At 51.4% G+C, this 27,074-nt stretch overlaps 2 protein-coding genes across 20 annotated transcripts in view; one reads left to right on the forward strand and one right to left on the reverse strand.

Annotated features, from left to right (window-relative positions):
• KDM4B (lysine demethylase 4B) overlaps positions 1-2,125 on the forward strand; it is a 74,837-nt gene extending 72,712 nt beyond the window's left edge. For 3 of the 4 annotated variants that reach the window (XM_038163569.1, XM_038163570.1, XM_038163571.1), the window contains 2 exons: positions 54-146; positions 828-2,125. In XM_038163569.1, the coding sequence (XP_038019497.1) occupies positions 54-146; positions 828-1,013 (279 nt within the window). In that variant the 3' untranslated portion in view covers positions 1,014-2,125. The remainder of the gene's footprint in view (positions 1-53; positions 147-827) is intronic. The other variant, XM_038163568.1, reaches the window with a different exon arrangement.
• An 11,158-nt stretch (positions 2,126-13,283) lies between these two features.
• The window catches only part of PTPRS (protein tyrosine phosphatase receptor type S), a 150,812-nt gene continuing 137,021 nt past the window's right edge, over positions 13,284-27,074 (reverse strand). For all 16 annotated transcript variants that reach the window (XM_038163556.1, XM_038163554.1, XM_038163553.1 and 13 more), the window contains 11 exons: positions 26,264-26,387; positions 23,465-23,640; positions 22,792-22,911; positions 22,098-22,252; positions 20,403-20,688; positions 19,841-20,019; positions 18,995-19,121; positions 18,171-18,296; positions 16,841-16,995; positions 16,006-16,141; positions 13,284-15,496 (listed from right to left, as the gene is read on the reverse strand). In XM_038163556.1, the coding sequence (XP_038019484.1) occupies positions 15,428-15,496; positions 16,006-16,141; positions 16,841-16,995; positions 18,171-18,296; positions 18,995-19,121; positions 19,841-20,019; positions 20,403-20,688; positions 22,098-22,252; positions 22,792-22,911; positions 23,465-23,640; positions 26,264-26,387 (1,653 nt within the window). In that variant the 3' untranslated portion in view covers positions 13,284-15,427. The remainder of the gene's footprint in view (positions 15,497-16,005; positions 16,142-16,840; positions 16,996-18,170; positions 18,297-18,994; positions 19,122-19,840; positions 20,020-20,402; positions 20,689-22,097; positions 22,253-22,791; positions 22,912-23,464; positions 23,641-26,263; positions 26,388-27,074) is intronic.

Genomic DNA, 27,074 nt, shown 5'->3' on the forward strand with positions numbered 1-27,074 from the left:
GGCAATGGGCTCTTCAAGTGCTGGCTCTGAGTTCATCTCCTGCCTCCCTGCAGGTGGAGTTTGAAGATGGCTCTCAGCTCATGGTGAAGCGTGGGGATATTTATACCTTGGAGGAAGAGCTTCCCAAGAGAGTCAAGTCTCGCCTGGTGGGTACCAAAATAGCAAACAATAAACCAGCTGCAGCTTGCAGAGCCCCTTCACATTTTCCTCATGTATTTTTTAGACATTAGGTGAATGCAGCCTCCAGTTTCTGTGGCTGTAAAACTGCTTGTCATTCCCAAAATACACAGAGTGGAAGAAACCCTGGCCGTGGATGCTTGAGAGGCACAGAAATGATTTCCCCTTGCATGTGTTCAGCTCAGAGTCTTATTTTCTCTGGTTAACAGATTATGTTCAGATCATTTTACACCATGTGAATTCAGTTATGTGGAGCCATCCTGTCCAAGGGTGAGGTGAGCTGGGCTGCAGCTCAGGGGTTTCTGGAGAACTGATTATCACCGTGGGACCAAACCCCCTTTTCTCACCAAACTGGAGACTTAGAGTGTGGCTCTTACCTATAAATCTCTTAATCTACAAGATCAGGCTGTCTCTAAGTGCACACAGTGGAATTACTGAGCCTAGAAAAGATGAGGGATTTATTTCGTGGCTTTTTTTGGTTCCAGACCTGCTGGGTGTTTTCACACCTGGTGCTTTACCCTTTAAAGCCATTTCATTTTAACCAGGTGATGGGGCTGGGGAATGCCCAGGCTGTTCCCAGCCCAGGGGGACTGTGGGTCTCTCCCTGTGCTCCTGCTGTGCCCCTCATGGTTGTTTTGTGTCTCCTGCAGTCCCTCAGCACTGGGGCCCCTCAGGAAGATGTGTTTTCGGGAGATGAAGTGAGAGCAGCCAAGCGTCCCCGGCTGGGGAATCCCAGGAATCCTGAGGAATATGGACAAACCCCAGATTACCTGGCCTTTATGGAGAGCCTGTTGCAGACACAGTACCAGCCTGGGACTCAGAGCAACATGTTTTAACCGGGATTAATTCAAAATATTCAATTAACCCTTTTTGAGTTAGTGGAAAAACAAATAGGAAACTGTGGAATGGAAGACCAGCCCTGTGCAATAGCCTGCTGTGAATTTCTTTCATCTCCTCTTGGTTTGGACTGCAGGAAATCCCTGTCTGGCTCTACCTCGACCTTGCCAGGAGTTGCTGACCAAGAGCTGGGGAGCTTGGAAACCCTTCAGCTTTTCACACGGAGACTTGGGAAGAGTTTCTACAGATGGAGCTTTGTGACTGGTTCTTTTTTTATGAGGAAAGGGTTAAAATTTAACAAAATGACTTTTTCAGATCTGTCAAACTTTTGTCTTTCAAGGTGCTATTACATTGACTACTGAAGCAGCCTTTGGAATCGTGTTTTCTTGTACATAGACGTCACCTTTGTGAAGTTTTCTATGAATGAGCATTATTAAAAAAAAAAAGCAAGCAAAAATAGGAAAACGAAAGTTTCCACAAAACCTTTTTCTAGATTATGGCTTTAAAACAGAAAATAAATTAAATCCTCCCCCCCTCACCCCCAAACGAATCGTGACTGATGTTACAGCGGGGAGAGGGAGAGCAAGAGCAGATGTCCTGGAATGTTCTGGGTTCTTCTTTTGTAAAGAAACACTATCTTTGTAAGCTGGGGAAGGTGGGGGAAGAAATGTTCAGCTCTGGGACGTTTCTGCCGTTGGCTCTCTGCACGCCCTGGGGTGGATGCTGCCATCGCTGCCCCGTCCCCAGGGAGGGGCTTAGGGAAGAAATGGCCAGGCTGGGCTCATTCCTCTCAGCTTCCTTCCCCATCTTTGCCATCACAGTTGCTTTCTAGTTCAGGATCAGCATGGCTTTGAGTTCCAGTGTGCCACCCTGGTTTGGCAAGTGTTCTGTTGCTGCTTGTGTTAGCTCCCCACGAGCGAGAGGCTCCCCGGCAGCACTTCTCCCTTAGCACTTCTCCTTTCTCTTTCCTTTGTCTCTTTATTTTTTATTTTTTATTTTTATTTTTTTTTTTGAGTTGTGCTCCTTACAGTGTGAGAATCATTCCATGACAGAAGCTTGGGAGGTGTTTGTATGTTTTTCTTTTATCCTATTAAAGAAGAAATTCCTCAAACATCTGATTGTCGTGACCTCCTTTCCTTAAGCCAAGACTGAGCCTGTGAGTTACTGCTGGGGAAGAGGAGAGCAAGCCCTGCCTTTGACTGGACTCAGCTCACTGAGCACTGAAGGAGCTTTAAAGGCAGACCCAGCCCTGAAGTGTTGAGGGGGCAGCTCCCCCCTGGACGTTTGGAAATCCCCTGGGGCCGAAGAGCTGATGTGGAGCAGTGCTGGCAAAGAGCCTGGTCCAAACCCTGCCGAAGTCACTGCAAAGTCTTCCACTCTCTTTGGAGGACCTCAGGCAGCTCAGAGGGAGAGGACGAGGCAGAGCTGGAGGGGGCAGAGCTGGGAAGGTTCAGGGGCAGGGGGGAGAGCAGAGGGCACCTGGACCCTCCCCTCCCTCCACGCCCCGGCCGGGCCAGCAGCAACCTGGAATGCTGCACTGCAATCTTTTCCACTTAATTCCCTGAAATTACTGGATGGAGAGAGACAATGTTCTTGTTTGTGTTATTATTTTGAAGCCCCTCTGCAAGGTGGTCGTTGTTCCGGGGAGAGGCTGTTAAGCAACGCTCTGGCTGGATCTTTAAGGGAATAAGTGGGAAGGATTTGTGGGCTAGCAGATGGTAGATTAGCATCTTAAGAGACTCCGTGGGTATTAAACTGTCCTAGTGAAAGAGTGGAGATAGAATAAAGCAATTGAATTCCTTTTTTACTCTGGTTTTGTTCTCCCTGGAGGACTGGAGGTCCCATCCTTTCTCCTGCCTCTGCTGCGGGTCCTTCTCGTGTGCGTGGTTGGAAGGCCATGGAAACGGGGTTCTGCTTTTGGTTTTTTCTTTTTATTCCTGAGTTTTGGACGTTTCCAGTAGATGTCTCCACGAATAAAACCAAACTGAGACTAATAAAAGTTTAGAAAATTGGCAAGGTTCTCCCGAGCCTCGGCTGTTCCTCCTCCAGAGCTGTCTCCTGTCGGTTGAAATGTGATTAAATAGAAAACTTGCTGTATAAAAGACTAAGAATGTTGCCAGGCCACGAGAGAAATATTTAAAACAACTGAAAGAGAAATTTAACCAGCAGAGGAATTTTGTTGGAGGTGGGAGGGAAGGGTGGGATGGGATGGGATGGGATGGGATGAGTGGTTGTGAGCCCGGGGAATTTCCTCTGCATGTTGGAGTCCTGCAGTAGCTGTGTCCATGTGTAGTACCTCTCCCAAATACTATTTATATTGTAAAAACACCAGTGTGTTTGCTCACCCCATACTCAGATGCTGAGTTATGTTGGAACATGAACCTGGAACTGTCGGATGCCTTTCCTTGGTGCAAGGCTTTTCTCTCTTTTTGTTGATTTTCAAATCCCTCCTTTTGCTTTGGGAATGACTTGTGCAGATCCAGGATAGTGGCCATACTGATGGCCCCTGGGCCTATTGAAAAGGAAATGGGAAATGCACATTCCTACCCCTTCCTCCAGTGAAATATATTTGTGTCTGATTATGTGCTATAAAAACAATGATTTTTTTTTTCTTTCTCCCCCTAGATTAAGGCTGTGATGTATTTTTTTGCCTCTTTTTTTTTCTCTGCCTCTAGGTTCAAAATGAATTAAAAGCTGTTGAGCATTTCAGAATGACACTTTTTGGGGGGTTGAAGTCTCTTCATTTCTGAGTTTAAACTCTTGTGCAGCAGGAGGTCGTTGAACCTCCTCAAACAGCATCTTCTGAAGCTTCATTTAAACACCTTTAATTTCCCATCCAGAGCTTTCAGGTCATCTCTTGTTCCTTGTCCCAGGAAGGACTGTGCTGGCACAAGCACACACAAAAAGGCAGTTCTGGCACAATCCTGAGCCTCAAATGAGCTGGAGCTGTTCACACAGAATTATTTGGCAGCTTTGGTAGCAGAAGAAGAGAAAGTCCTTGGGTTACTTGCTCACCAGTAGAAAATCACTGGGAGTTATTTATTCTGCATGAGAGCAGCAAAACAATTAAAGTTTTGCTTTCCAGCAGGGGAAATGTAAAGGTCACTGTGCAAATACTGTTTGGAATTGCACAGTGACCACAGTTTAACCACTTTTCCTGTGGAACAAACAGGATTCTGGCTGTGTTTCAGCACAGTTCACTTTGGCTTACCTCTCCAGCCCAGCCTTGCCATTTCAGATGCCAGCTGCTAATATCCCCTAGCAAACGAGCCAGCCTGTCTCTGAAACAGGAGTGATCCCCTCCCCTGTGCCCCAGATCAGGGTTTAAAAATAAAGCAGTGGCCAGATCCTCTGCTCATCTGCTTCACTGAGCGGAGCCATCTCCGGGAATGCAGCAAATTGTCCTTGCTGAGGAGGGAATGGTCAGCAGCCCGTGATCCAGCCAGGCTGCTGCTGCCTGGAGAGGGGCAGGGATTCATCTGCCTGGCCAGAGAGATGAGGCTGAGCTCCTTGCTGGGCTCTTTTCTCTCTGGAGAAGCCATGAGGTGGGAGAAGAGCTCTGGTGCTCTGTGATTTCCTCGTGGCTCCGCTTAGAGCTGAGGTTTCCTCCTCTGTCACCTGAGTAGCTGGGAGCCACTCGGAGCTGGAGATGCTCTGGTTAATCTGGGATTCAGCTGTAACATGGAATTAGCACTGCAATCCAGGAGCTTTGTGGCCTGGCTTGGGTGATTAGTGTGAGATTTTTGTCAGCACGAAGTGAAAAATCTGCCTGAGCACAACTGTGTGAGATCCCTCAGCTCAGGGCTGGCTCTGGGCTCCAGGAGCAATTTATCATCACATTTTTCACTAATTCAGCTTAGAGACAACTGGCTGCTTGCTAAAAGCTGCAATTTCTCTCACTTCTGTGATATTCCCAAATCAAGGACTTGATCCATTTTGTCCAAATAAATCTCCCTGCAGTTTTTCTCAGAAGTGAGAGCTGTCCTCAGGTTCTTTCCTGGCTTCAGGTGTTTGTGCTCAGACCCGAGTGGTGAAGCTCCTGCCGGTGACACGGACCTGGTGGAGCTCTGTCCTGAGCAGCAGCAGTGGCAGGGCCTGGCACAGGGTGCCCAGAGCAGTTGGGGCTGCCCCTGGATCCCTGGAATGCCCAGGGCCAGGCTGGACAGGGCTTGGGGCAGCCTGGGACAGGGGAAGGTGTCCCTGCCATTGCAGGGGTGGAGTGGGATGAGAGACAAAAATTGTTGAAATTTGATTTTTCTGTTGGTTTTCCTCTCCTGACTTGCACCTGGAAACAGCTGAGCAGAAGCCACCCCTGAGCTGAGAAGTTTCTGTTGCTGGACCAAGATGTGAAGAGTTTCTCCTGAAATCCTTGGGCTCCGTTGGTGTGAGGGCAGAGGGAGCTGGGAGCTGCAGTGGCACAGGGGTGGCACGGGGTGGCACAGGGGTGACAACACCTCTGGCACTGCACCTGGGACCTGCCAGCCTGGGAACAGGGATCAGCCTGTCCCAAGAGCTGCCATGTCCTGCTGTAGCTTCTCAGCACTGATGCTCCTTTCCCTTTTCCCTGTTCCTTTTCCCTTTCATTTTTCCCCTTTCCCCTGTTCCCTTTTCCCTTTTCCCTGTTCCCTGTTCCCTTTTCTCTTTCCCTGTTCCCTTTTCTCTTTCCCTGTTCCCTGTTCCCTGTTCCCTTTTCCCTGTTCCCTGTTCATTTTCCCTTTCCCCTTTCCCTTTCCCCTGTTCCTTTTCCCTTTCATTTTTCCCCTTTCCCCTGTTCCCTTTTCCTTTTCCCTGTTCCCTTTTCCCTGTTCCCTGTTCCCTGTTCTCTGTTCCCTTTCCCCCTTTCCTTTCCCTTTCCCTGTTCCCTTTCCCCTTTCTTTCCCTTTTCCTTTTCCCTGTTCCCTGTTCCCTTTCCCCTTTCTTTCCCTTTCCCTTTCCCTTTCCCTTTCCCTTTCCCTTTCCCTTTCCCTTTCCCTTTCCCTTTCCCTTTCCCTTTCCCTTTCCCTTTCCCTGTTCCCTTTCCCCTTTCCCCTGTTCCCTTTCCCCTTTCCCCCTTTCCTTTCCCCTTTCCCCCTTTCCTTTCCCTTTCCCTGTTCCCTTTCCCCTTTCCCCTTTCCCTTCCCTGCAGGGCAGCCTCTCTGTGCCACACTTCCCAGCTCCATGGTTATTCTGGTTTTCTCCTGCCATCCTCCTCCTCCTCCTCCTCCTTATTTTTATGTCAGTGCTCAGTGGGGGGAGTTTCCCTTTTGTACAGCTTTGCCTTCAGTTTACCAGCTCTGCTTTCCTGCAGGAAGCTGCAGAGGGGCTCTCCCAGCTGCTTTGTTCCTACTCCACGTTCCTTTCTTTCCCCAGTTTTGGGCTGCCCTGCGTTGGGAGAGGAGGAAGAAAATTCCTCCCACGAGCAGGCTGCCAGTCCAAGGAGCTCCTGGTGTTTCCCCTGGGGCTTCCTCCAGTCCAGAGCAAGCAAAACAAATTAAAACCGAGGTGGTGGAACCCACCAGAATATTTTACACTTATTTTGGTGATTTATCAACTCCAGAGTAGATCGGGGAAATTTATGGCATTGTGTTTTTGTGTTGCTGGAGCATCCTGTGTGCATAATTCGGGCTGAGATTAATTCCTGTGTGATAAAGGAATGAAAAACCCCAGTGAAGTCAGGCTTGTGCCCTGGAAATGGTTTCCAGTCTCTGCTAGAGCACAGAGAAACAAGATAATGGGAAAAATAATGGGAAGTGTGGTTTGCTGTGCAATCACTGGCCTCTGGAGACTTTATTTTGGTGACTCAGCAGACACAGAAATGAAAACTTGAGGCATTTGGCCACTGCCAAGGTCGTGGCTTTACTCTCACAGCAGGATTTGAAGTTCCACCATAAATCTGGGGCAAAACCAAAGAGAATTCCAAGGTGCTCCTGGCAGCTGCCTGCACGCAGGGACACGGGCCTGGAATGAGACTGGGAACGGGCAGAATTATTCCAAGTGCTGGGTTTCCTTCGGGTGATGATTCGTTTCCAGGTCAGCTCTGCCAAAGAGGGGGATTAAAACAGAGCAGGGAATGTTTTTGGGGGCTGTGAGCTGAGGTGTGGAAGCACCTTTGGCACAGCTCCGGGGCCCCTCTCCCTCCCCAGGAAGGGCTCAGGGGTACCAGGAGAGGCAGAGGAGCCCCAGGGGGAGGAAGCCCTGGGAGCTGCTCTGGAGCCTGGCAGGGAGTGGTGCCCTCCTCCATCCCTCCCTGGGCAGCCTGGGGCCGCTGGGAAGGGAAAGCAGCCCAGGGACCCCCCAGCTCTGCCCCATCCCTGCGAGGAGCAGCCAAAAGGCGAGATCTGATCACAGAGCCTGCTCGGAACAGCTGTCTGCTGACAAGGAGAATAAACTGTATTAATGGTGTCATTATTATTCCCTAATTAAAAGCTAATAACTAAGAGTTAATTGCCTTTAAAAGATGAAGCAGCACCGTGGCAGGGATTTATCTCTGTTTTCCTTTGCTCGCCTGGCTGTGCTGATATTTTCAGGCTAATTAATTGAATCAAATCTTACTGAAAACTAATAATCTCCCTGTGTCGATTCAGCCAATTGAATTAAAAGGTATTTGCCGTGTGCTGGGCTTAAACACCCCCTCACACATTTAGAAATAGCATCTGTGTGTGTGGGGTCACCTCGGGGCACGGGGTCAGCAGGACACAGAGGGGAAACCTTCAGGTGGGAAACAGGGATGTGGAACTTCCCCCAGCCAGGGGCAGGGCTTGGATGGGATTTTGGGAGGGAATTCCTCGCTGGGAGGGGACGAGGCCCTGGCACGGGGTGCCCAGAGCAGCTGTGGGTCCCTGGCAGGGGGAGGTGGCCCTGCCCGTGTGCAGCCCCAGCTCCTGACTCTGCTGCTGCCCCTCTCCCCAGCCCTGCCGTGCCCCTGGGGGTGTTTTTGGGGTGCAGGGGCAGTCGCAGAACCTTTGCACAGGTGTGAAACTCCCCCAGAAGTGACCCCTGTGCGTCCCCTCTGCAGCCCTGGCACTCCTGTGGCGCCAGCTGAAGGGAACCCAATGTTCTCCGTGGAAATTCACTTTATCCCTGGCAATCTTCTGCGTGGAGTCAATTTTATTAAAGTTCCCCAAAGAGCAAACTGTAAATTCATTAGGGCCCGTTTTGGACGGCACCTCCTCTCGTTTTGGGAAAAAAAAAGCAGATTAGAAGTCATCTGGGCTCCGTGATAATTAAAAAGAAGATGCTCAAACATAATTCTTAATTAAACAGCAAGGAGATAAGAACTTGTGTAGTCTGCTTTTGGTGTGTTGGAAAGATGCAGAGGTTCCCATTGTAATTATGTGATTTATGATCTTCCACACAGAGATGTAATTAGTTTTTTTCTCCCCCCCATTTTAAAATTTAAACATTATTTAGATAAAAAAAGAAATTGTGCAGCAATTCGAATCTGCTTTTCCAGGAGGAATAGTAATTTGGTTTGATTTATCTTTAGGTTTCAACCTAAAATAAATTATTTGTAGCTAAAAGGGGATGCCCTAATGTTGCTACAACATTTTAATGAAAATTTTTTTGTTAGAATTTTTTTCTCTTGAGGAGCTGAAAGCTTCAACTTCAAAATGTAAACAATTATTGTTTATTAGTGTGGAATGCAACAAGTGCATTCTTAATTGGTTCATGTTAAATATTTTTATTTGATTAATTCAAGAGGTAGTTGGGTTAGATTCTCTAGGAGTTACAAGTTTTTGTTGGACATTCCTTTCTATTCCTGTCTCACTTTCTAATGCATCTTTCTCTCTATTCTTTTAGTATAGTTTTAGTGTGGGTTTTTAATATATAATATAATATAATATAATATAATATAATATAATATAATATAATATAATATAATATAATATAATATAATATAATGTAATATAATATAATATAATATATAATAATACAATGTAATATATCATAATACATAATACAATATAACATTATATAATAATTATAATATAATATAATATAATATAATATAATTATAATATAACTATAATATAATTATAATGTTATATAATGTTATATTATATTATATTATATTATATTATATTATATTATATTATATTATATTATATTATATTATATTATATTATATTATATTATATTATATTATATTATATTATATTATATTATATTATATTATATATATCCTAATATAATAAACCAACCTTCTAAAACATAGAATCAAAATTTCTACGTCTCTTCCCTTATCCTAGCGACCCTAAAAACCACACCCTAAAACAAGACCCCTCCTGCAAGCCCAAGAGCTCTGAGGAGAGGGCGTGGGAGAGGGGGAGTGAGGCATTTGAGGCTAAAATATTGTGAAAAACATTTCTTCCTGCTTAAAGATTTGTGTTTGCAGCCGTCACCGGCGGGAAGTTCCCCTCCTGTCACCTGCACCACGGCGGGTTTGTTCCTGTGCAGATGGAGGCAGCCCTGGGAGCTTTGGGGTCTCCTCCAACCCCAACCAGTCCGGGGTTCCTGTGCTGGATCTGGGACTTCAGGCACCACTGGGCTCCTGCCAGGGCCCTCCAGCTCCTTCTGCCCGGCGTTATTGCCTTCTTCCCCCTCCCAGACACCCTCCTTCCTGCTGGCTGTCCCTGCCCTGCTGCTGGCATTGCCCTGAGATGGGTCCTGGCTCTCAGGTGCTCAGCAATTTCCTGAACAACACCTTACACGGCTCAGGCAGAGCGCTACATATTTAAATAGATTTTTTTTTTAATCATTTGGACACAATTTTTTCCCCCCGAGGGGTTTCTTTATCTTCAGTAAGCCCGGGATAAAGCCCTTGTGTAACCCATTAATCTGGGGCTGCCATCTGCACCCTGCCCGTGCCCGGGTGGGCTCAGACAGGGCCAGCCCCAGCCCTGAACCCCAATTTCCCCCTCCTGTGGCTGAAGGAGCTGGGCTGTGGTTTGGGGGGATAAAATCATGGGGGAATGGGACCTGGGCTGTGGTTTGGGGGGATAAAGGCATGGGGGAATGGGATCTGGGGCTGTGGTTTGGGGGGATAAAGGCACGGGGGAATGGGACCTGGGGCTTTGGTTTGGGGGCATAAAGGGACAGGGGAATGGGACCTGGGGCATCAAATGCTTGGAGAGAGGGTGGTTTTGTCACACACTGTCACACAGCAAGGTCACTGCTGCTCAGCTCCAGCCACAGGGCAGCCCACCCTGCCAGGGACAGGGACAGGGACACCTCCCACCTGTCCCAGGTGCTCCCAGCCCCATCCAGCCTGGCCCTGGGCACTGCCAGGGACCCAGGGGCAGCCCCAGCTGCTCTGGGCACCCTGTGCCAGGGCTGCCCACCCTCCCAGCCAGGAATTGTCACCTCCTCCATGTCCACTCACCCTGTGGCACCTCAGTGCCTGTGGTGCTGCTGCAGTGGCAGTGACTGAGCTCGTGGTTTCCTCCCTGGGAAATGTGGGAGCAGGCTCCCTGTATCCCCTTCCCAGAGGATGAACTTGTAGCAATAGTAAGACAATTTTCTCAGCACCTCTGAGGGTATTTACTTTTTCCATTTCAGTTCTACATCTGTTCACTTGCCGACTTGGAATTTGCAACCATCTTATTTGGGAGAAGGAATTGATTTCTCGGTCTGTTACTGCTGCTCTCGGTATAATTAAAGCATATTGCAACGTGAGGAATTTCTCCTGGCCGGGGAACTGCTTTGCCACTTGGGTAATTCTGTAAACCAAGAAAAGCTTTTCCTTTTCCTCTGGAATGTAAATTACAGTTAGAGCTCCTTTAAAGCCTTTGTTCTGCTGCAGGGGACTGGGGGCTCTTGGTTTAGGGCTGTGCAGGGGCCTGGGGGCTTCTGCAAATCAACCCCTCGGGGATTTGGCATCCAGGCTGCTGCAAACTCCAGCTGAGGCACAAACTGAACGGGAACTGGGACAAGCCTGCTCCCTCCCAGCCCCTGGGAAGGGCTTTGCTGCTCTTTGCTCATGGGCAGCACCGGGCTGGGGCTGGGGGGGTCTGGGTGAGCCTCGGGCCAGGGCTGACAGAGACATTGACCAAACTGCGAGGAGAATCCCCTCGGGTGGGACCAGCCCAGCCCTGAATGCTGCCAGGAACGTTCCTGCCTGGATCTGCTGCTTGGAGCAAGCACCGAGCCACTTCTGGACACTCCAGAAGGAAAACCCGAGCTGCAGGGGTGGGTTTGGCTCTGCTGTCGTGTCCTGCTCATCCCTGGGATCCCTGGTGAAACCTGTCCATGCCATGACCCCGCTCCTCTGAGGGGAACTGGATCTGGGTGGATCTGCAGCCCTTGGGACAGCCCCTGCTCTGTGAAATACTCCCTGCAATGATTTACTCCTTCCAGCCCTGCTCACATCCCTAATAAACTCCCTGTCAGAGCTGTCATTTGGAGCTCGTGTGAGAGAGAGAGGGAGAAATCCCTGGGACTAATAAGGAACAAGAGCCCTGCCTCTCTCCCTGCTGCAAAGGGGCATTAATGGGCCATCACTTAGAGTTTAATTAAATCCAAAGCCAGCCCCGTGCCAGCCTTCAGGCTGGTGCTGTCTGGCACAGCAAACCCAGAGAGGCTGAGCTCAGAGCAGGAATTCCTCTTTCATTTGCCCTTTGCCCTGGAATCATTTCTGTTATCATTCATTTTATCATTTGTTTTACATTTATTCAGCCCCACGTCAGGCTGCCACATTCCCAAACTGTAACTGGGATGAAATTGCAGCAGCTTCTCCTGGGGCTGCTCCCTGTGAGCTCCCTCTTGTTGGAACCACCCAGGCTCCCCAGGGAATGGCCCCGAGGCTGCCAGAGCTCCAGGAGCTCTCAGGGATGCCCAGGGTGGGATTGTCGGGGTGTCTGGGCAGGGACAGGGGCTGCACTGGATGATCCCTGTGGGTCCCTTCCCATTCAAGATATTCCATGATTCTGTTAGAAGATTTCATCCTTTATTTGCTTCCCTAACTGGCTTCCTGTGGAGCTGGTTGGGATTTTCTGAAGGATTGACTTCGCTCCCAGCTGCTGTGCCAATTCTCTTCACCACTCACCTTCCTGTGCTCCACGTGGAATTTATTTCAGTTCTGTGAGGGGTTTGCATTTCGACCTGGGGGATGGTCATGGCAGCTCAGAAAAGGATGGAAGCAAAACGAGAGCCTGGAGAGCAGTGGTGGGGATGATTATTGCCACAGAGAGAGAGGAAGAGCAGAGCTGGGAGTGCAGGGGAGCAGGAGGGAGCAGGGGAAGGCTGAGAAACAGAGCTCAGAAGAAGAAGAAGCAGTTTTTCCTTCCTATTCTTCAATGGTAACATAAAGTGAGCATCAAAAATCCCCTCCCTGCTGAGAGGCTGCTGCGTGCCTGGCCCGTGTCTCGTGCTGAGCTCTGGAGCCACTCGTGCTACAAATTTCCTTTGAGTGCAGATTACGAAGTCAAAACCCGTTCCTATTCCCAGACTGCCTGGAGGGACACAGGCACACGAGCTCTGGTTAGAAGGCAGGAGCTTTCTGGGGTTTATTCCTGTCTCTCTTTTCCGGGGCCGTTGGGTTGCTGCTGTTTGATGTGAGCTTGGCTCCCCCTCCTCCATCTCTCACAGGCAGTAACAGCATTTTGGAGGTGGTGCCATTCCCTGGCATCTCAGCTCACCTGATGCTGATCATGGCTCTCTGGGAACTTGCTAATTCATTTTTTGTTCTTTTCTTTCAGCTGGAGTCAAGCTGCTGCTGCTGGTGTCAGCGTAGGAAGGAGAGGGGGAGCTGTGGAAGGGAGGGAAGGATCCCAGATCCCAGAGCAACTCTTCCCTCAGTGCCACCCCTGCCATGGCAGGGACACCTGCCACTGCCCCAGGCTGCTCTGACCTGGCCTTGGACACTTCCAGGGATCCAGGGGCAGCCACAGCTTCTCTTCCAGGGGCTGGAAGCTATCCCTGGGCTGGAGCTCAGCTTTCTGCCTTTGGCATCCCCCGTGGCCCTGCAGGTGACACCAGGGTAGCACCTGGGCTGTGGCTCTGCCTCCTCCTCCCTCTGGGCTCCAGGCAGGCCGGGACAGGGGGCTGAGCCCTGTGCCACCCCTGGGACAGGGGGCAGACCCTTCCTGGTGGGTCCTGGCAGTGCCTGAGCTGCCCCCTCCTCACCAACCTGGTGCCCAAAGCTCCGGGTGAGCAGCTTCCTCCTTTGCTTGCCTGGTCCAGGGGCCCGTTTTCAGCAGGAGCAGGGGGAGAGGAAGTGTTCGTGGCCCTGGGCAGCAGCGGGATGGATTCGGGAGGCCCTGCCCCTCCCACACACACAGCGCTGCAGCACGTTCAGACAATCTTCCTTTAATACAAAGTCAATATATCTACATACACCGTGGTATGAAAACCACTTACTGTTTCAGTTTGAAATAACAGTGTGAAAGCAACAGCACTTTGCTCTCATACAAAGAAAAAAACCTCCCCCCTCCCCCCAACTTGTCCAGTAAGATTTTGCTGCAACATACTTAGAAATTTGGGCAACTTTCACACAAATAAGTAAAATCTCGAAGAAGCCTTTCAGTCGGTTCTTTTTTTTTTTTTTCTTTTCTTTTTTTTTTCAGTTAAAGACAGGAAAATGGGTGGTGTGGGGGGTTCTGGGCAGCACTTGATGGCCATGATTACCCCTTCTAGAAAAATAACCAAAAAAAAAAAAAAAGGAGAGGGCAGAGGTGAGCAGAGTTTGGGGCAGGGAGGCTTTGCTCAGCTATCCTGCAGGAAAACTGCTGGGCACTGGAGCCACAGGCAGCACAGACAGGCCAGGCTGGTACCTGCAGCACACCCGGGATGTTACAACACCTGATGGGTGCCAGGGCTCCAAAATCCTCTGTCTCCAGCCAGCAGAAGCCACTGGTGGTGTTGAATCTCCCAGTCCAGCCCTGGCCCTGCACGGCCACAGCTGGAGGGGAGGGAATGGCACTGCCACCACCCCTGCACCTGCTGCTCCCCCCCTTTCCAGGGACGTGGGATATGTCTGTGATTTAAAACAACAGAACCCAAAGACAAAAAAAAAAAAATTACTAATAATAAAAAAAAAAATCCAGAAAGGACATTTTGTTCTTACATGAGCAAGTTAAACCTTTTAAATGGTAGAAAAGCAATATGTAGAAGTAGCAATTTGCACTGCATTTTTATATATCACAGCCATTACACGTAACATTTCTACAGTGAAAAAATAGACTGTCTTTGAACATAATATGAACAAATAAGCAAATTTTTCTTTTAAATTCATTGACTGATATTCTTTGTCTTAAAAAAAAAAAAAAAGGAAAAAATACACTATTTAAAAAAAAGGTAATGTCACTTGTTACAGTTACATCGATACTTTAAAGAAAGCCACTCACAGTATTTGCCATTGGATGCACCTTCCTGGATCTTTCCCAGTTCTTTTACAGCTGGGGCACGTTGGGGACAGTGGGAGATGTGCAAGGAGTGCTGTGGGGCTGGGCCAGTCCTGAGAGCGGAGTTCAGAGCGAGGGGCTGGCACCAGGAACCAGCTGGGTTTTGGAAATCAATTTCTGCAGGCGTTTCTGGGGCTCCTGGCAGGGAGATGCTGCTGCCAGGAGCAGGGGGCACAGCTGCCCAGGGCAGCAGTGGGCTGTGGATGTGCAAAGAGCCTGGGGAAGGGGCTGCCTTTCTTCCCAGGGCGTCCCACCCTGCTCCAAGGAAAGCCTGATGTGCTGGGAGGGGGCCCAGACCCAGCAGCCAGAGACCCCAGCCCAAGCAAGGGAGGGGCTACCCCCCCACAGCCAGCTCTGGGGGTTGTAACTCGCTCTATCCTTTTAAATATCCTAAAAAATAAATTTTGGAATTAGAAGAAATGAGGAATGTTCCAAGTATTCAAAATGTGAGCTATAAAACCTCTGGCGTGGCAGGGGCATCCCGTGAATGCTGATTGCAAGGTGCCTGCAAGCCCAGAATCATCCCAATGCTGAAACTGAGGTTAGTAAGACTCCAGCTAGAAGAACTCCTGACCCTAAGCCTGCCTAAGTGTTGAGATTTAGCTCCTTTTCTTTCACAGAACACCTTCAATTCTGCAAGTGACTTCCTTTAAAGACTGCCAACTACATTAGTAAATAAACTGAACTCTAATGATGTAACCAAAGTCGGTTTTTCCTTCCCTTCTCCAGCAGAAACGGTTCCCAAGGTGTGTTGTAGCTGTTGGATCAGTTCCCCGTGTCCTCCCCAGCAAACACCTCCTGAGGTTCCAGAGCAGGTCCGAGCAGCCCTCCCGAGCTGCCCCTGCCAGGGCCAGGTCACAACGTGGAGATCCCCCAGGGGTGTTCCTGCCAATCCTCCCCCCTGCTCCCGATGCACTGTCCGGATGAAAAGGTTCTTCTTCTGAGTCAGTTTTGTAAGTTCAAGCGCTCCTCCTGGGTCAGAAGAGGCCTTCCAGGACTGAAGTGGTTGGGAGAGTCTGCACAACGATGGCTTTTTATGTTGCATAGTGATCAAAACTTCCCAGATACTCCAGAGCTGCCTGGTAACAGAACTGGTATTCATCCTGCCAACAGCAAAGAGAAGCAGCCTCAGAGGAGGGAATGAGCTCCTCGGGATCCCTGTCCTGCTTTCCAGGCAGCACAGAGCTGAGCAGGAACCTTTGTGAGTCTCAAAGAGCTGAGAACTCCAGGGAGAGGGAAGTTCCAGCTCTCCCCTCATGCCTGAGCCTCTCAGGCACTGACATCCCCCTCTCCTGTCAGCCCCACAGCCAGATCCTTGCTCTTGGTAAGAATCGAGGCTCCAGGCTGGGATGGAATCTTTAAGGGACTTTCTAACAATAGGAATGTATTTTTTTTTTAATTAATTTTGTATTTCTTAGGTGAAGCCAGCAGTGCAGCCTGGGCTTGCTGAGTGACCTCAGGTGAGGGTTTGGTCACGGTCAGAAAGGCCAGGCTGGGCAGGGCTTGGAGCAACCCGGGCCAGTGAAGGGAGTGAAACGAGAGGGGCTCGAGGTCCCTGCCAACCCAACCCATCCCATTTCATGATCCCTGGGATAGGTGGGGCCCCCCTCACCTCTGTTTGCACCATTGCAGGTCGTTGTGTTCGCAGCATCTTCACTGTCTGGAAAATATCTACAACCCCCTCGTAGCGCATCCGCTCCAGGACGATGCTCAGGGTGATGAACACTCCGGTCCTGCCCACGCCAGCACTGCAGCAAGGGAGGAAATCGTCAGGGAAACGTGTGCTACAATGCCCAAATGTTCCTGTAAATGCTGCTTGGGGTGGGGCTGAACTGTGCCCTGGGAACATGTTGGAAGTGGAGAGCCTGGGTCAGTCCTCCAGCAGAGATACCCAGAAATAACTTGAGTGCCAGAGTGTGACCCAAAAAACGTTTGAGAAAGGGAAATTTGAGAAGTTAAAAGCTTTGAGTGGTGGTAAGCAGCGTTCAGTGGGAAAATTATTCCTAATATGTAACATTGGGCTTTTGAAAATGAATCATTTTAATAAGAATGGATCATCCTGTTCTGCCTGTGGGTAAGGAGGTGCAATTCTTGCTAGCAGCCAACAGCCCAGCAGTGCTGGAGGTGTAAACTGGGCTGAGACTGGCAAAAAATGCTTCTAATTCTGCAGATCAAGTATTATAGATATCCTATAGATATGCTATACATCCCACTGTGGCTCCCATCTCCTTCAGAGGTATTTTATCTCTCTAAATATAAAGGGTCAAAAGCCTTGTGGCAGTGCCAGGGCTGAAGGGAGAGGAGTTTGGCTGGCAGAGGCAAGTGCTTGGCACCAACACCCCCAAGAAACCTCCCTGCAAGGAGGGGGTGGAAAGGGGGGATATCTGGATTTAAACTCCTCCTGCTCTCGCCCATCCCACCCGGATGAGGTGTGTCCAGGTGCCTACCTGCAGTGGACAGAGATGGGGCCATCCTGGCCAAACTGCTCCTTGGTCTTGTGCACCTGCCCAATGAAGTCGATGAAGCCTTCTCCTGATTTTGGCACGCCTTGCTCTGGCCAGTCAGTGAACTGGAACTGACGGACAGTTCGTGACTGACCATCCTGGGGGACACAACAGGAACAGTTCAACACCTGTGCTTGGGACAACGCACAGAAAAGGCAAAAAACTCCCCTATTTTTGCTGCTAGTTTGTTAAAGGGCAGGGAAAGTTGAGGCAACTCAGTGTTGTAGTCACGTGCACACGTATTTATTATCCAGCCCCACCATGATGAAGCTGCTTGTGCTGCAGTTGACGTTCCTGGAGTCAGGCTGTCAGCACAGATCCATATCCTGGCAGGTGCTGAAAGCTCTGACCACTGCAGACAGCACAGATGGAGTCTTCAGCAAAGGAACGTTCAAGGTGAGGTGTTGGCCCCTCTAATCAATCTTCACAAAGAATTGCCACAGTGTCAGAATTACAGCTGACAGGAAGATAAATCTTGTTCTGCGAGGACTGATGAGGCATCCTCCTCCTCAACCTTGCAAATTGAATTATCAGGTTCTGGAATACTTTGGCAACCTCAAAAGCTGTGCTGTGAGAGGGAGGGTTACGTTTGCTACAGAAATTTGAGAAGGTATTGAAATGTTCCTTCACATGAGAAACCTGACATTGAATCGAAGATTATTGGAGTGAATTTGTCCCTTTGAACATGACTGACAGTGGCTCCTCTCCAAGCCATAGCATTTCTGTAGGGTGCAGAGAAACCTTTGCAAGATTTTTATCAGCTTCTGTGGGCAAATACTTTCTGCTTTCACCTCAAATAAGCTGCAGCTAAACCCCAAAGCCAAGCACCTCTAACAAAGCAACTCAAGGCAGCGGGAGAGGTTTGAAATGACTTCCAATTTGTAAGAACAAATATTCCAGTACAATCTGTGTGTGTGTGTTCTGTTCCTCATCACAACTGAGCTCTTGGGCACATGGACTCCAAACCTCCCTGGGCAGCCCCTTCCACTACCTGACCACACTTTCCATGAAGAAACTCCTGCTGATGTCCAGCCTGAACCTCCCTGGCACAGCTTGAGGCTGTTTCATCCTGTCCTGTGAGCAGAGCCTGACCCCCACCTTGTTCTGGGCAGGGGCTGGACTCGATGAACCTTGTGGGTCCCTTCCAACCAGGACATTCCATGAGCTCTCCTCCACTGATAATCCCAGAGAAAGTGTGGACACCTCAGCCAAGCCCCGTGTCTTCTGCCAGCCCCTTTCCTCCCAGCTTGAACCGCCCCACGCCAGCACCTACCCTGGCATCCGTGACCTTGAACTCCCTCAGGATGTACTGGGGCATGTTGTACTCAGCCATGGGGTCCACGACGAAGTACTGGTACCGTGCCGAGCGCTCCGCGGGCCAGTACTGATGGCACTTTTCCTGCCCAGGGCAAACAGGTCCCGTTAGCCCCTGTCCCTTCCTGCAGGATCCCCTCCCAGCCCCAGCACTGATGGCACTGTCAGCCCCTGTCCCTGTCCTGCAGGATCCCCTCCCAGCCCCAGCACTGATGGCACTGTCAGCCCCTGTCCCTGTCCTGCAGGATCCCCTCCCAGCACTGATGGCACTGTCAGCCCCTGTCCCTTCCTGCAGGATCCCCTCCCAGCCCCAGCACTGATGGCACTGTCAGCCCCTGTCCTGCAGGATCCCCTCCCAGCACTGATGGCACTGTCAGCCCCTGTCCCTTCCTGCAGGATCCCCTCCCAGCACTGATGGCACTGTCAGCCCCTGTCCCTGTCCTGCAGGATCCCCTCCCAGCACTGATGGCACTGTCAGCCCCTGTCCCTTCCTGCAGGATCCCCTCCCAGCACTGATGGCACTGTCAGCCCCTGTCCCTGTCCTGCAGGATCCCCTCCCAGCACTGATGGCACTGTCAGCCCCTGTCCCTTCCTGCAGGATCCCCTCCCAGCACTGATGGCACTGTCAGCCCCTGTCCCTTCCTGCAGGATCCCCTCCCAGCCCCAGCACTGATGGCACTGTCAGCCCCTGTCCCTTCCTGCAGGATCCCCTCCCAGCCCCAGCACTGATGGCACTGTCAGCCCCTGTCCCTTCCTGCAGGATCCCCTCCCAGCCCCTCTCACCCGCCCCATCTCGCGAAGCTTCGTCAGCATCACGACGATGGTGGAGTTGTTTTCCCAGAGCATCCTCCAGAAATCCTCGGTGGTCTCTGCCAGCGGCCCCTGCGTGGCTATGTAGGCTCTCTGCTGCCTGGGGAGCCCAAAGCGAGGAGGGGTCAGGGGGGGAGGCACTGCATGGGGGGCAGCTTTGGGAAATGGAAAGGCTGGAGGGTGGGAGAGCAAATGGGAATGCTGGGGAAGGACTAGAACTGCACAGGGTCTAAAGGGGTTGGGATGTCTTTGGTGACAGTGGTCAAAAAAAAGAGAGCCACTGGTGAAGCTCTCCTTAAATATCACTTCCAAGGGGTAAATCCAACCTCCAGGCATGGGGCTGCCCTAATCCCAGTGCCACAACTGTGGCCAGCCAACTGTGACCAGCCAACTGTGGCTGGTCCTGGACAGGAGAAAAACCTGCACGTGGAGTTGCTTTGTTCCCTCCAAAGCCACCCACGGAGGGCTGCAGCTCCCAGGGCTGGAGTTTCCTGCGGGAAGTTTTGGGGATTGCAACGCCCCCAAATCACAGAGGTAATAAAAAAGCCAATCCATAATCCATATTCAGAAACCTCCCAACAGCCAAATCCACACTGGGCTGACCCTCTGTGCTCAGGACCTGCAGCTGAGGAAGGGCTGCACTGCTTTAGAGGATCATTTAATAATAATATAACAATTTAATCATCATAGAGGCAATTCACGACCACCAGAGGGGAGAATCTCCTCAGCAGGCTGGTTTGGGTGTGGGGTGGGATGTGCCCTGGCCCCTGTGTGGTGCAGGGGATGGGCAGCAGAGGCTCCCAGGGCTCAGGGCTGTACCTGTAGCCGTCGATGAAGCTGGCGTTGATGTAGTCGGAGCCCTCGACGCCGCGGATGGGCTGCAGGCACACCCGCGTGGTCTCGTAGGGCATGATGTTCACCAGGCGGTTCTTGAACTTGTTGCAGGGCAGGTTGGCGCTGATGAAGCGCGAGGTGTGGGCCTTGGAGTTGGCCAGGCGCTGCGGGCAGGGGACACCTCAGCTGCAGCTTCTCCTGACCCTGTGCCAGCCCCTTAACCTGCTCCACCCCTCTGCGCGCCCTCCTGGGGTTTGTTTTTGGGGGTGGGGCACAGAGACCGAGGCCTTTCTCTAAGCAAAACTTTCAGAAAGTAGTACTACTACTAAAAAAGTTAAAAACCCCTCCGATTTAAGAGGGAGCAAATTCACTCTGGATCTGGAACGACCAGGGAAGCTGCCTGTGGTGGCAGGTCTTCCCAGGGAACTGCATAAGTCAGCAATGTAAGTACCTCCCACATGGAAGCAGCAAAGTCCCAGCAGCCTGATGAAGGCTCCCTGTGACCACCAAACCCTGGGCAGGCCCTGCCACGCCATGCCAGGCTTACCTTGAACTCCAGCTCCATGCCCGTGACGTGCTCCCTGGCCTCGATCTGGGCCAGCTTCTGGATGTAGCTGTAGAGGTTCCGAGCCGGGACCTCGGTGTTGCCGCAGGCCACGGCCTCGAGCAAGGCATCGTGGATGAAGCTGTACTGGTCCTCTGTCTGCACCATGTAGTTGCGCTGGGACCTCATGAGGGTGACGTGCCCGTAGATGTCCACGGTCTTCTCGTGCTTGATTCTCTCCAGCATGGCGTCGATGACGATGAAGCAGCCGGTGCGTCCCACGCCCGCGCTGGGGACAGGGGACAGGGAGCTGACGGGCTGGCCTTCCACTGGGCAGGTGCCTGCTGCCCTCCACACTGCTCCATCTCCCCTCCACACTGCTCCATCTCCCCTCCACACTGCTCCATCCCCCCTCCACACTGCTCCGTCCTGTCCCCCCTCCACACTGCTCCGTCCTGTCCCCCCTCCACACTGCCCTGTCCTGTCCCCCCTCCACCGTGACACCCCGGGCCAGGCACAGCTGTAGCAGCTCAAGGCCCCAACAAGGGGCTGGTAGGATCAGAAAGAGCCCGTTTAATGTCTCAGATCTCTGCAGCTGAAAAGCCACTGATGTTGTAACGAGCAACACGCGTCACCTCTCTCCCTCGATGTTTTTGTGCATCAGGTAACATCAGACCTGTGTGTAATGGCATTTGTGCCTCAGCAGGGCTCTGTGCTCTCTTGTGCCACTGCTAATAAAGGGTTTCCTTTTACCATTCCGGTGCTGTCCCTTTTTTCCTCGAGCCCCCTTGATCCCTGTTAATTAGACTGCCTAACACCTGAACCAAGCAGGTGACTGGAGCTTTGGCAAGAACTTAGCAGCTGATCTGGGAGCTGGTTGTGAGCTGACAGCTCTTTATTCATTTTCTGAGGTGCACAATAATTGCCATCTGCAAGGGTAGTGATAAGTTGCCCACTCACAAAGACTGTTTAAATGGCATCCTCCAGCAGAGGCAGGATTAGCTTCCCCACCAGCCTGCACAATTCAGATCTTCCCCCAGTGCCCAGGAACCCGGAGGCTCCCCCACACCCTCCTGAGGAACACAGGGATTTATCTGCATTGAGGCTTCAAGCATTCCTCACTGGGTTGTAAATTGAATTAGGGAATGTTACCTGCCTTCAGCCTGGCATTATCAGGAAGGCTGCAGCACTCAGAAACCCTCTGTCAATCACTGTCAGCTCTGCCTGGGGCAGCTGAGGCAGCTCTGCCTCCCAAACACCTCCAACACCCTCCAAGGTCACACCTGATCCTCCTCCTTTCTCACTGTGACCAGAGACAGCCCCATCACACAGAACCAGACACTGGAACAGCACCAGGCACTTCCCATTGCCTAACAAGATCATAAAATCCCAGAATGGTTTGGTTCCAAAGGGACCCTAAAGCTCATCCAGTCCCACCCCGTGCCATGGGCAGGGACACCTTCCACTAGAGCAGGTTACTCCAAGCCCTGTCCAGCCTAGCCTGGAGCACTCGATCCAGGTGACTTGGCCCAAGTTACATCCCTCATCATCTCAGGAAATGCTGTGGCCACTGGAATCCCCAGGTTTCCTTCTCAGACGCTGCCAAGAGCTCCGGCCAAGAGCTGTCCCCTGGTAAATCCACACCCTCCCGAAGCACCTCCCTCACAGTGGCCCCGTGCCAGGGGAGGTGAGCTGTACCTGCAGTGCACCACGATGGGCCCAGCGTCCGGGGGGTTGCAGGTTTTGACCCGTCTGAGGAAGGCCAGGAAGGGCGTGGGGTACTCGGGCACGCCGTGGTCGGGCCACGCCGTGAACTGGAACTGCCGCACCTCGCGCTTCTCGCTGGAGCCGTTCTGCAGCACAGGACAGGGCTCAGGGGACAGCAGCACCCCAAACTGCCTGTGCTGGGTGGGCACTGTGTGCCACAGCCCTGCCTCTGTTCCCCCACTGCATACAGGGAAGGGCAGGAGGTGCTTCAGAAGGACCCTGCTCATTAATAATGCCTGTAATGCTTATTGCTTATTTTAATTCTATTAAAGTCAAGTCACAGGATGGTTTGTGGTGAAGGGGACATTAAAGCTCATCCTGTGCCACCCCTGCCATGCAGAGGGAATGTTAGGAGGGAAATCCAGAGCTCCTGGGGGTGGGAATGAAGATTTGGAACTGCTATGAGCCAAAGTGGTCACATCAGAGATTTATTGATCTTTTGGAAAGTTGCAGCCTGAGACCCCTTGGTAACTGGGGCCTGCAGGTGTAAATAGTTCAGGTTATGTGACCCCTTCCCACCCACTGTTCTGAGTTTTTCCCTTAAGAGAAATCCTGGAGTGTTCCTGCAGTTCACCAGGAATGTTCCAGCCCATCCCAGGGAAAACAGCAGCAGGAGCCAGCTCACCTTGTGCAGGGAGAAGGTGCGGACGCAGAACGTGGCCAGCTCAATGGTGTCCAGCAAGGTCACCTGGATCATCCCGTAGGTGTCTGTGCCTCGGCCTGGCCAGTACTGGTCACACTTGATCTGCAAGGCAGGAGGGATGGCTCAGTGCTGGGACAGACCCTTCACTGGGGGGACGCTCATTCCCAAACTGCCCCGGTGGGAAGCTGGGCCCCGGTGCAAAGGCAAGGGGAGGTGCAAGAAGTGCCTTTGCACAGCACCAGAACAGAGAGAAACCCATCAGGAAAAGCTCTGACTGACTTTGCTTATGCACAGACTTTGATGCTACATCAATCCCACAGACACCAGACTGGAATGATCCTGAAGATTAGAGGGAATGTACTGGGGCTTGTTAAACAAGACAACTGAATGTGAAACTTGCCACATGATTAACTCCAAGACAGACATGCAGTGGGATCCAGCAGCCTCTTCTCCTGGAGTTGCCAAGGAGGCTGCAGCTTTCCAGGGTGAATGGTTTGTTTTTTTTAAAGCAATGAATCGCTGAACTTTCAGGGTGCTGGCAGAGCAGGCAGAAATCCCCCCCTGGCTGCACATCAAAGGGATTTGCTGTTCCCCCGACTCTCCCCTCCAATCCCCCTGGATTATGACTAACCAGTCATCCCTCTCATGCTCTCACCCGTGATTTCTCCTCCAGCTTAGTCATCATGACAATGGTGGCTGAGCGCTGCTCCCACACCATCCTCCAGAAGTCCCCAAAGGTCTCAGGCAGGGGCCCCTGGGTGGCAATGTAGGCGTTCTGCTTCCGGTACCCGTCGATGTAGTTGGCATTGATGTAATCACTGCCCACAATTCCTGTGTCAGATCAGCAAAAATCAGGGAACTGCACAGGACCTCACACAGCTGGAAGCACGAGATTTTTTTTACAGGGGTGCTGTTAGACAGAAGCTCCCTGCAGAAACACCAGAGGTTTTGTGGCTTGGTGGGTCAGGATGACCCAGGCTCCTGGCAAGGCTTTCCCAGCTCAAGCTCCTGCATTGCAGACAGACAGTAACTCCTTGCAAAAGGTATTAAAGAGACCAAATATCAGGTCTTGAAACCGTGGTGTTTTTACTCATGTGCTTAACAGGAGCAAAGTCCTGGAGCAGGGCTCCTGCTGCATCAGTGTCCATAGGACAAACCCGAGTCTTTGTCCCAGCCTGCCCCAAGCCCAGGCAGCAAATGCACCTGGACAATGACTGTGTGGTCTAATCTCAGGCATTGAGCTACAGCTGGACAGTGTAAAAAATAAAGCCAGGCTTGATTGAGCCAATGAAGGCTTTGAAATTACAGGCTTTGACTTGCTGTAAATTGCCCGCTGTCATTTTTAAGAGCAGTTTTTTTTCCTGCTCGCATGAGTTACAGGCTATTGAGTTCCAGCTGCTTGCCTGGGTCCCTGCTTGAGGGTTTGGGATGAGCAGGAGGCCCTGCCAGAGTGAAGAGGTTGATTGGGACATGGCAGCAGAAAGCTGCTCTGAAGTTAAAAGGCCCTGGCAGGCGGTGCTGCCCAGGTTCAGCTCCAGAGCCGGCGCCTGGCACGGAGCAGCCACGCTCGGGCTGGTTTGGCTGCTCCCGAGCACAGCGAGTGCCTGGCAAGGCTGGCAGGATCTGCAAACCCATGATTAACTCGGTGCAGAGCCCTTCACTCCTGTCTCTGGGGGAGCCAAGGCTGGGGAGCAGCACCAGTGGGGATTGGGCTGCAGCAATCGGGGCTGCTGCTGCTGCCGAGCCCAGAGCTGCCTGCTCGTCCTCAAGGGAACTTCAGCTGCTGGGAAATGGCTTTTGATTACATTTCTGGAGGGTTCCCTACCCTTGCTCCCTCCCAGTCTGAAATTTCAGGAGGGAGAGAAGGTGGCTGCCACGGCAGGAGCGTGTTTAAGGCTGAGCTTCCAGAATTAATCTCCTCTCCAGCCCCCTGGGGTCCACTCTGTCATTTGAAATGGTGCCGTGAGCTCCTGCAAGGTTTCACTGTGTGACAGGCCCAGCTTCAGACAAGGCACAGAATTAAAGCCACTGCTTCTTCCTGACCAAGCAGGCAGTGACAGTCTGCACCCTTGACAAATCCAGATTTAAAACAAAGAAAAAGCAACAAAACGAATTCCTCCAGCTCCTTTCATCTTCCAGCCCTGAGCATAAAATAGAGCCCGGTAGGAAAGAGCACACCAGCCAAGACATGTCAGAACCTCTCACATGCTTGAAAATTCAACCTTGGCCCATCATCCTTGCACTGTTGGTCCCTCACAGAGCCCTGGGCAGAGCTGGAAATGCTGCCTGCATCCAGCCCCAGATCCAAGACCAGCCCAAGTGTCCTTCACTCCCTTGCTTGTGCTCCTCTCCCCTCCCTTGAATGACAAAGCAACTTTTTAAAGCCTCTGCTTTCCTTGGCTCATACAATATTAATCTCGGAATTAAACCAAGGCAGAACACAGTCAGCTTCACAAGGAGAAACATTTAAAGCCCTCTAATAGCAGACCAGAGCAATCCAGATTTGTGCAGTTTTTTGGCAAATCACCGTGCTCTGCTGCTGCCTCAGCTCTCCCCCTTCCCCGTGCCCCTCGGAGCTACCGTGGCACGGGGAGATTATTTTAGCAATTCCCTGGCCTCAAAGGCTTTGGAATTAACCTCTCCATTCACCAGGCAGTTACCAGGACATCCCACATCCTCTCTGCTCTGATGATCAGCTCTTGGCAATGCAAGACTGGCCTTGAATGCTTTATCCACCCGGCACAGCCACATCCTGAGCCCATGAAACTCCAGCATTATCTCGGTGGCTGCAGCCCAAGCAGGTGCCCTGCTCAACTCCATCTCAAGCCCCTCTTATCCTGGCGTGCACTGGAGCAGCTCTGTCAAGAGCCACGAGTTGTGAAATTTAATGTAAATTTTCTGACTGCACCATCGCTCACATAAGCAGCTCAGGAAACAATTTATGACCCGCCGGGCTCGCACTAACCCCTTCTTATCCCGAGCCTTTTAGGGGCCAGGGCTGCAGCAGGGACTGCATACCAAGTGATCTTTGTGCCTGTACAACTCAGTGGCCACATCTCTGCTGCTGCTGCCCCTCACATTTGTACAATCAGCCCTGGGCTTGCTTCCCACTCCTCCCTGAGCAGCCCCGCTCTGCGTTCCCAGCCGCCCTGCCCTGCTCCCTCTAAAGCACTATGTGCTCTGAATTCTTCCTGTCAGTCAGAGATGTATCCAACAGGCATCTCCAAGCAAAGGGAAGGCAGTTTCTTGATAAACCAGCCCTTGATATGAGGGATTGCAGCTCCAGGGGAATATGCCAGTCACCAGAATTTAACAAATGCCTGGTTCACAGAGGTATCTCCTGCTTGCCAAACTCCCAGGGAGACGTTAAGAGAAGAACATAAACAGAGATGAGCAAAGAGTGTGTGCAGTGAGCTCCCTGCAGGAAGTCCATGCAGGAGGGGGTGCTCCATACCTTCGATGGGCAGCAGGATGACCCGGGAGTGGTCGTAGGCGATCACGTTGGCGTAGCGGTTCTTGGGCTTGTTCACTTCCAGGTTGGAGTGCTCCCAGGTGAACTGCTGGCCAGGGTCGATGGACTGGAGGGATTGGAAAGGAAACGGGAGAGTCAGCGAGGAGAAAAGCAGCAAAGGCAGTTCTGAGCTCTTGTTCCACGTGGCTCTGCAGGTCTCGCTGAGGAGCACAGCCATCACCGTTTGCAAGAACCCAGCTTTGCTGTGGGAGAGCCCCAGCCCCTTGGTCCCATCTCCCTTGGCCCCAGGTGGAATATCTGAGATTATTCCCCCTCTGGGCTCAGCACCAAAGGTTTCCCAGTGCAAATGGGGAGGAAGCCTCACGGGAACCTGGAAGGGACAAGAGTGCATCCCCCAGCACAAAACAGGGGTAAGGACCCCGGCCCTAGGACACTCAATCAACATGGATTTTTCCTAGAAGGGATGAAGGAACAAACAATGAAATGCACTGGAGAGAAAAATCCCCTCTGCCTGTCCTAGTGATTTATGCCAGGTTTGGTGGTCGGGTTTTTTTTTTCCCTCTCTAAAGTCCAGCTGTCCCAGATATGGAAATTAGGTTAATTACGTTTACCTCTAAATCCTCAGCCAGAGAATTAAATAAAACAAGGGCTTAATTCCTTCATCATTTTGCAGAGCCCTTGGGGTTTGCCTCAATTGGAGGCTTGGCAGGAACGTGCTGAGCTGTGTTTGCTGCTGCTTGCTCTCCCTCTGACTGCCACCCTTTGGGGACAGGGTCCCAGATCCACCCCTTGC

The sequence above is a fragment of the Motacilla alba genome, chromosome 28 (genome assembly GCF_015832195.1).
Source record: "Motacilla alba alba isolate MOTALB_02 chromosome 28, Motacilla_alba_V1.0_pri, whole genome shotgun sequence".
NCBI classification, from domain to species: Eukaryota; Metazoa; Chordata; class Aves; order Passeriformes; family Motacillidae; genus Motacilla; species Motacilla alba.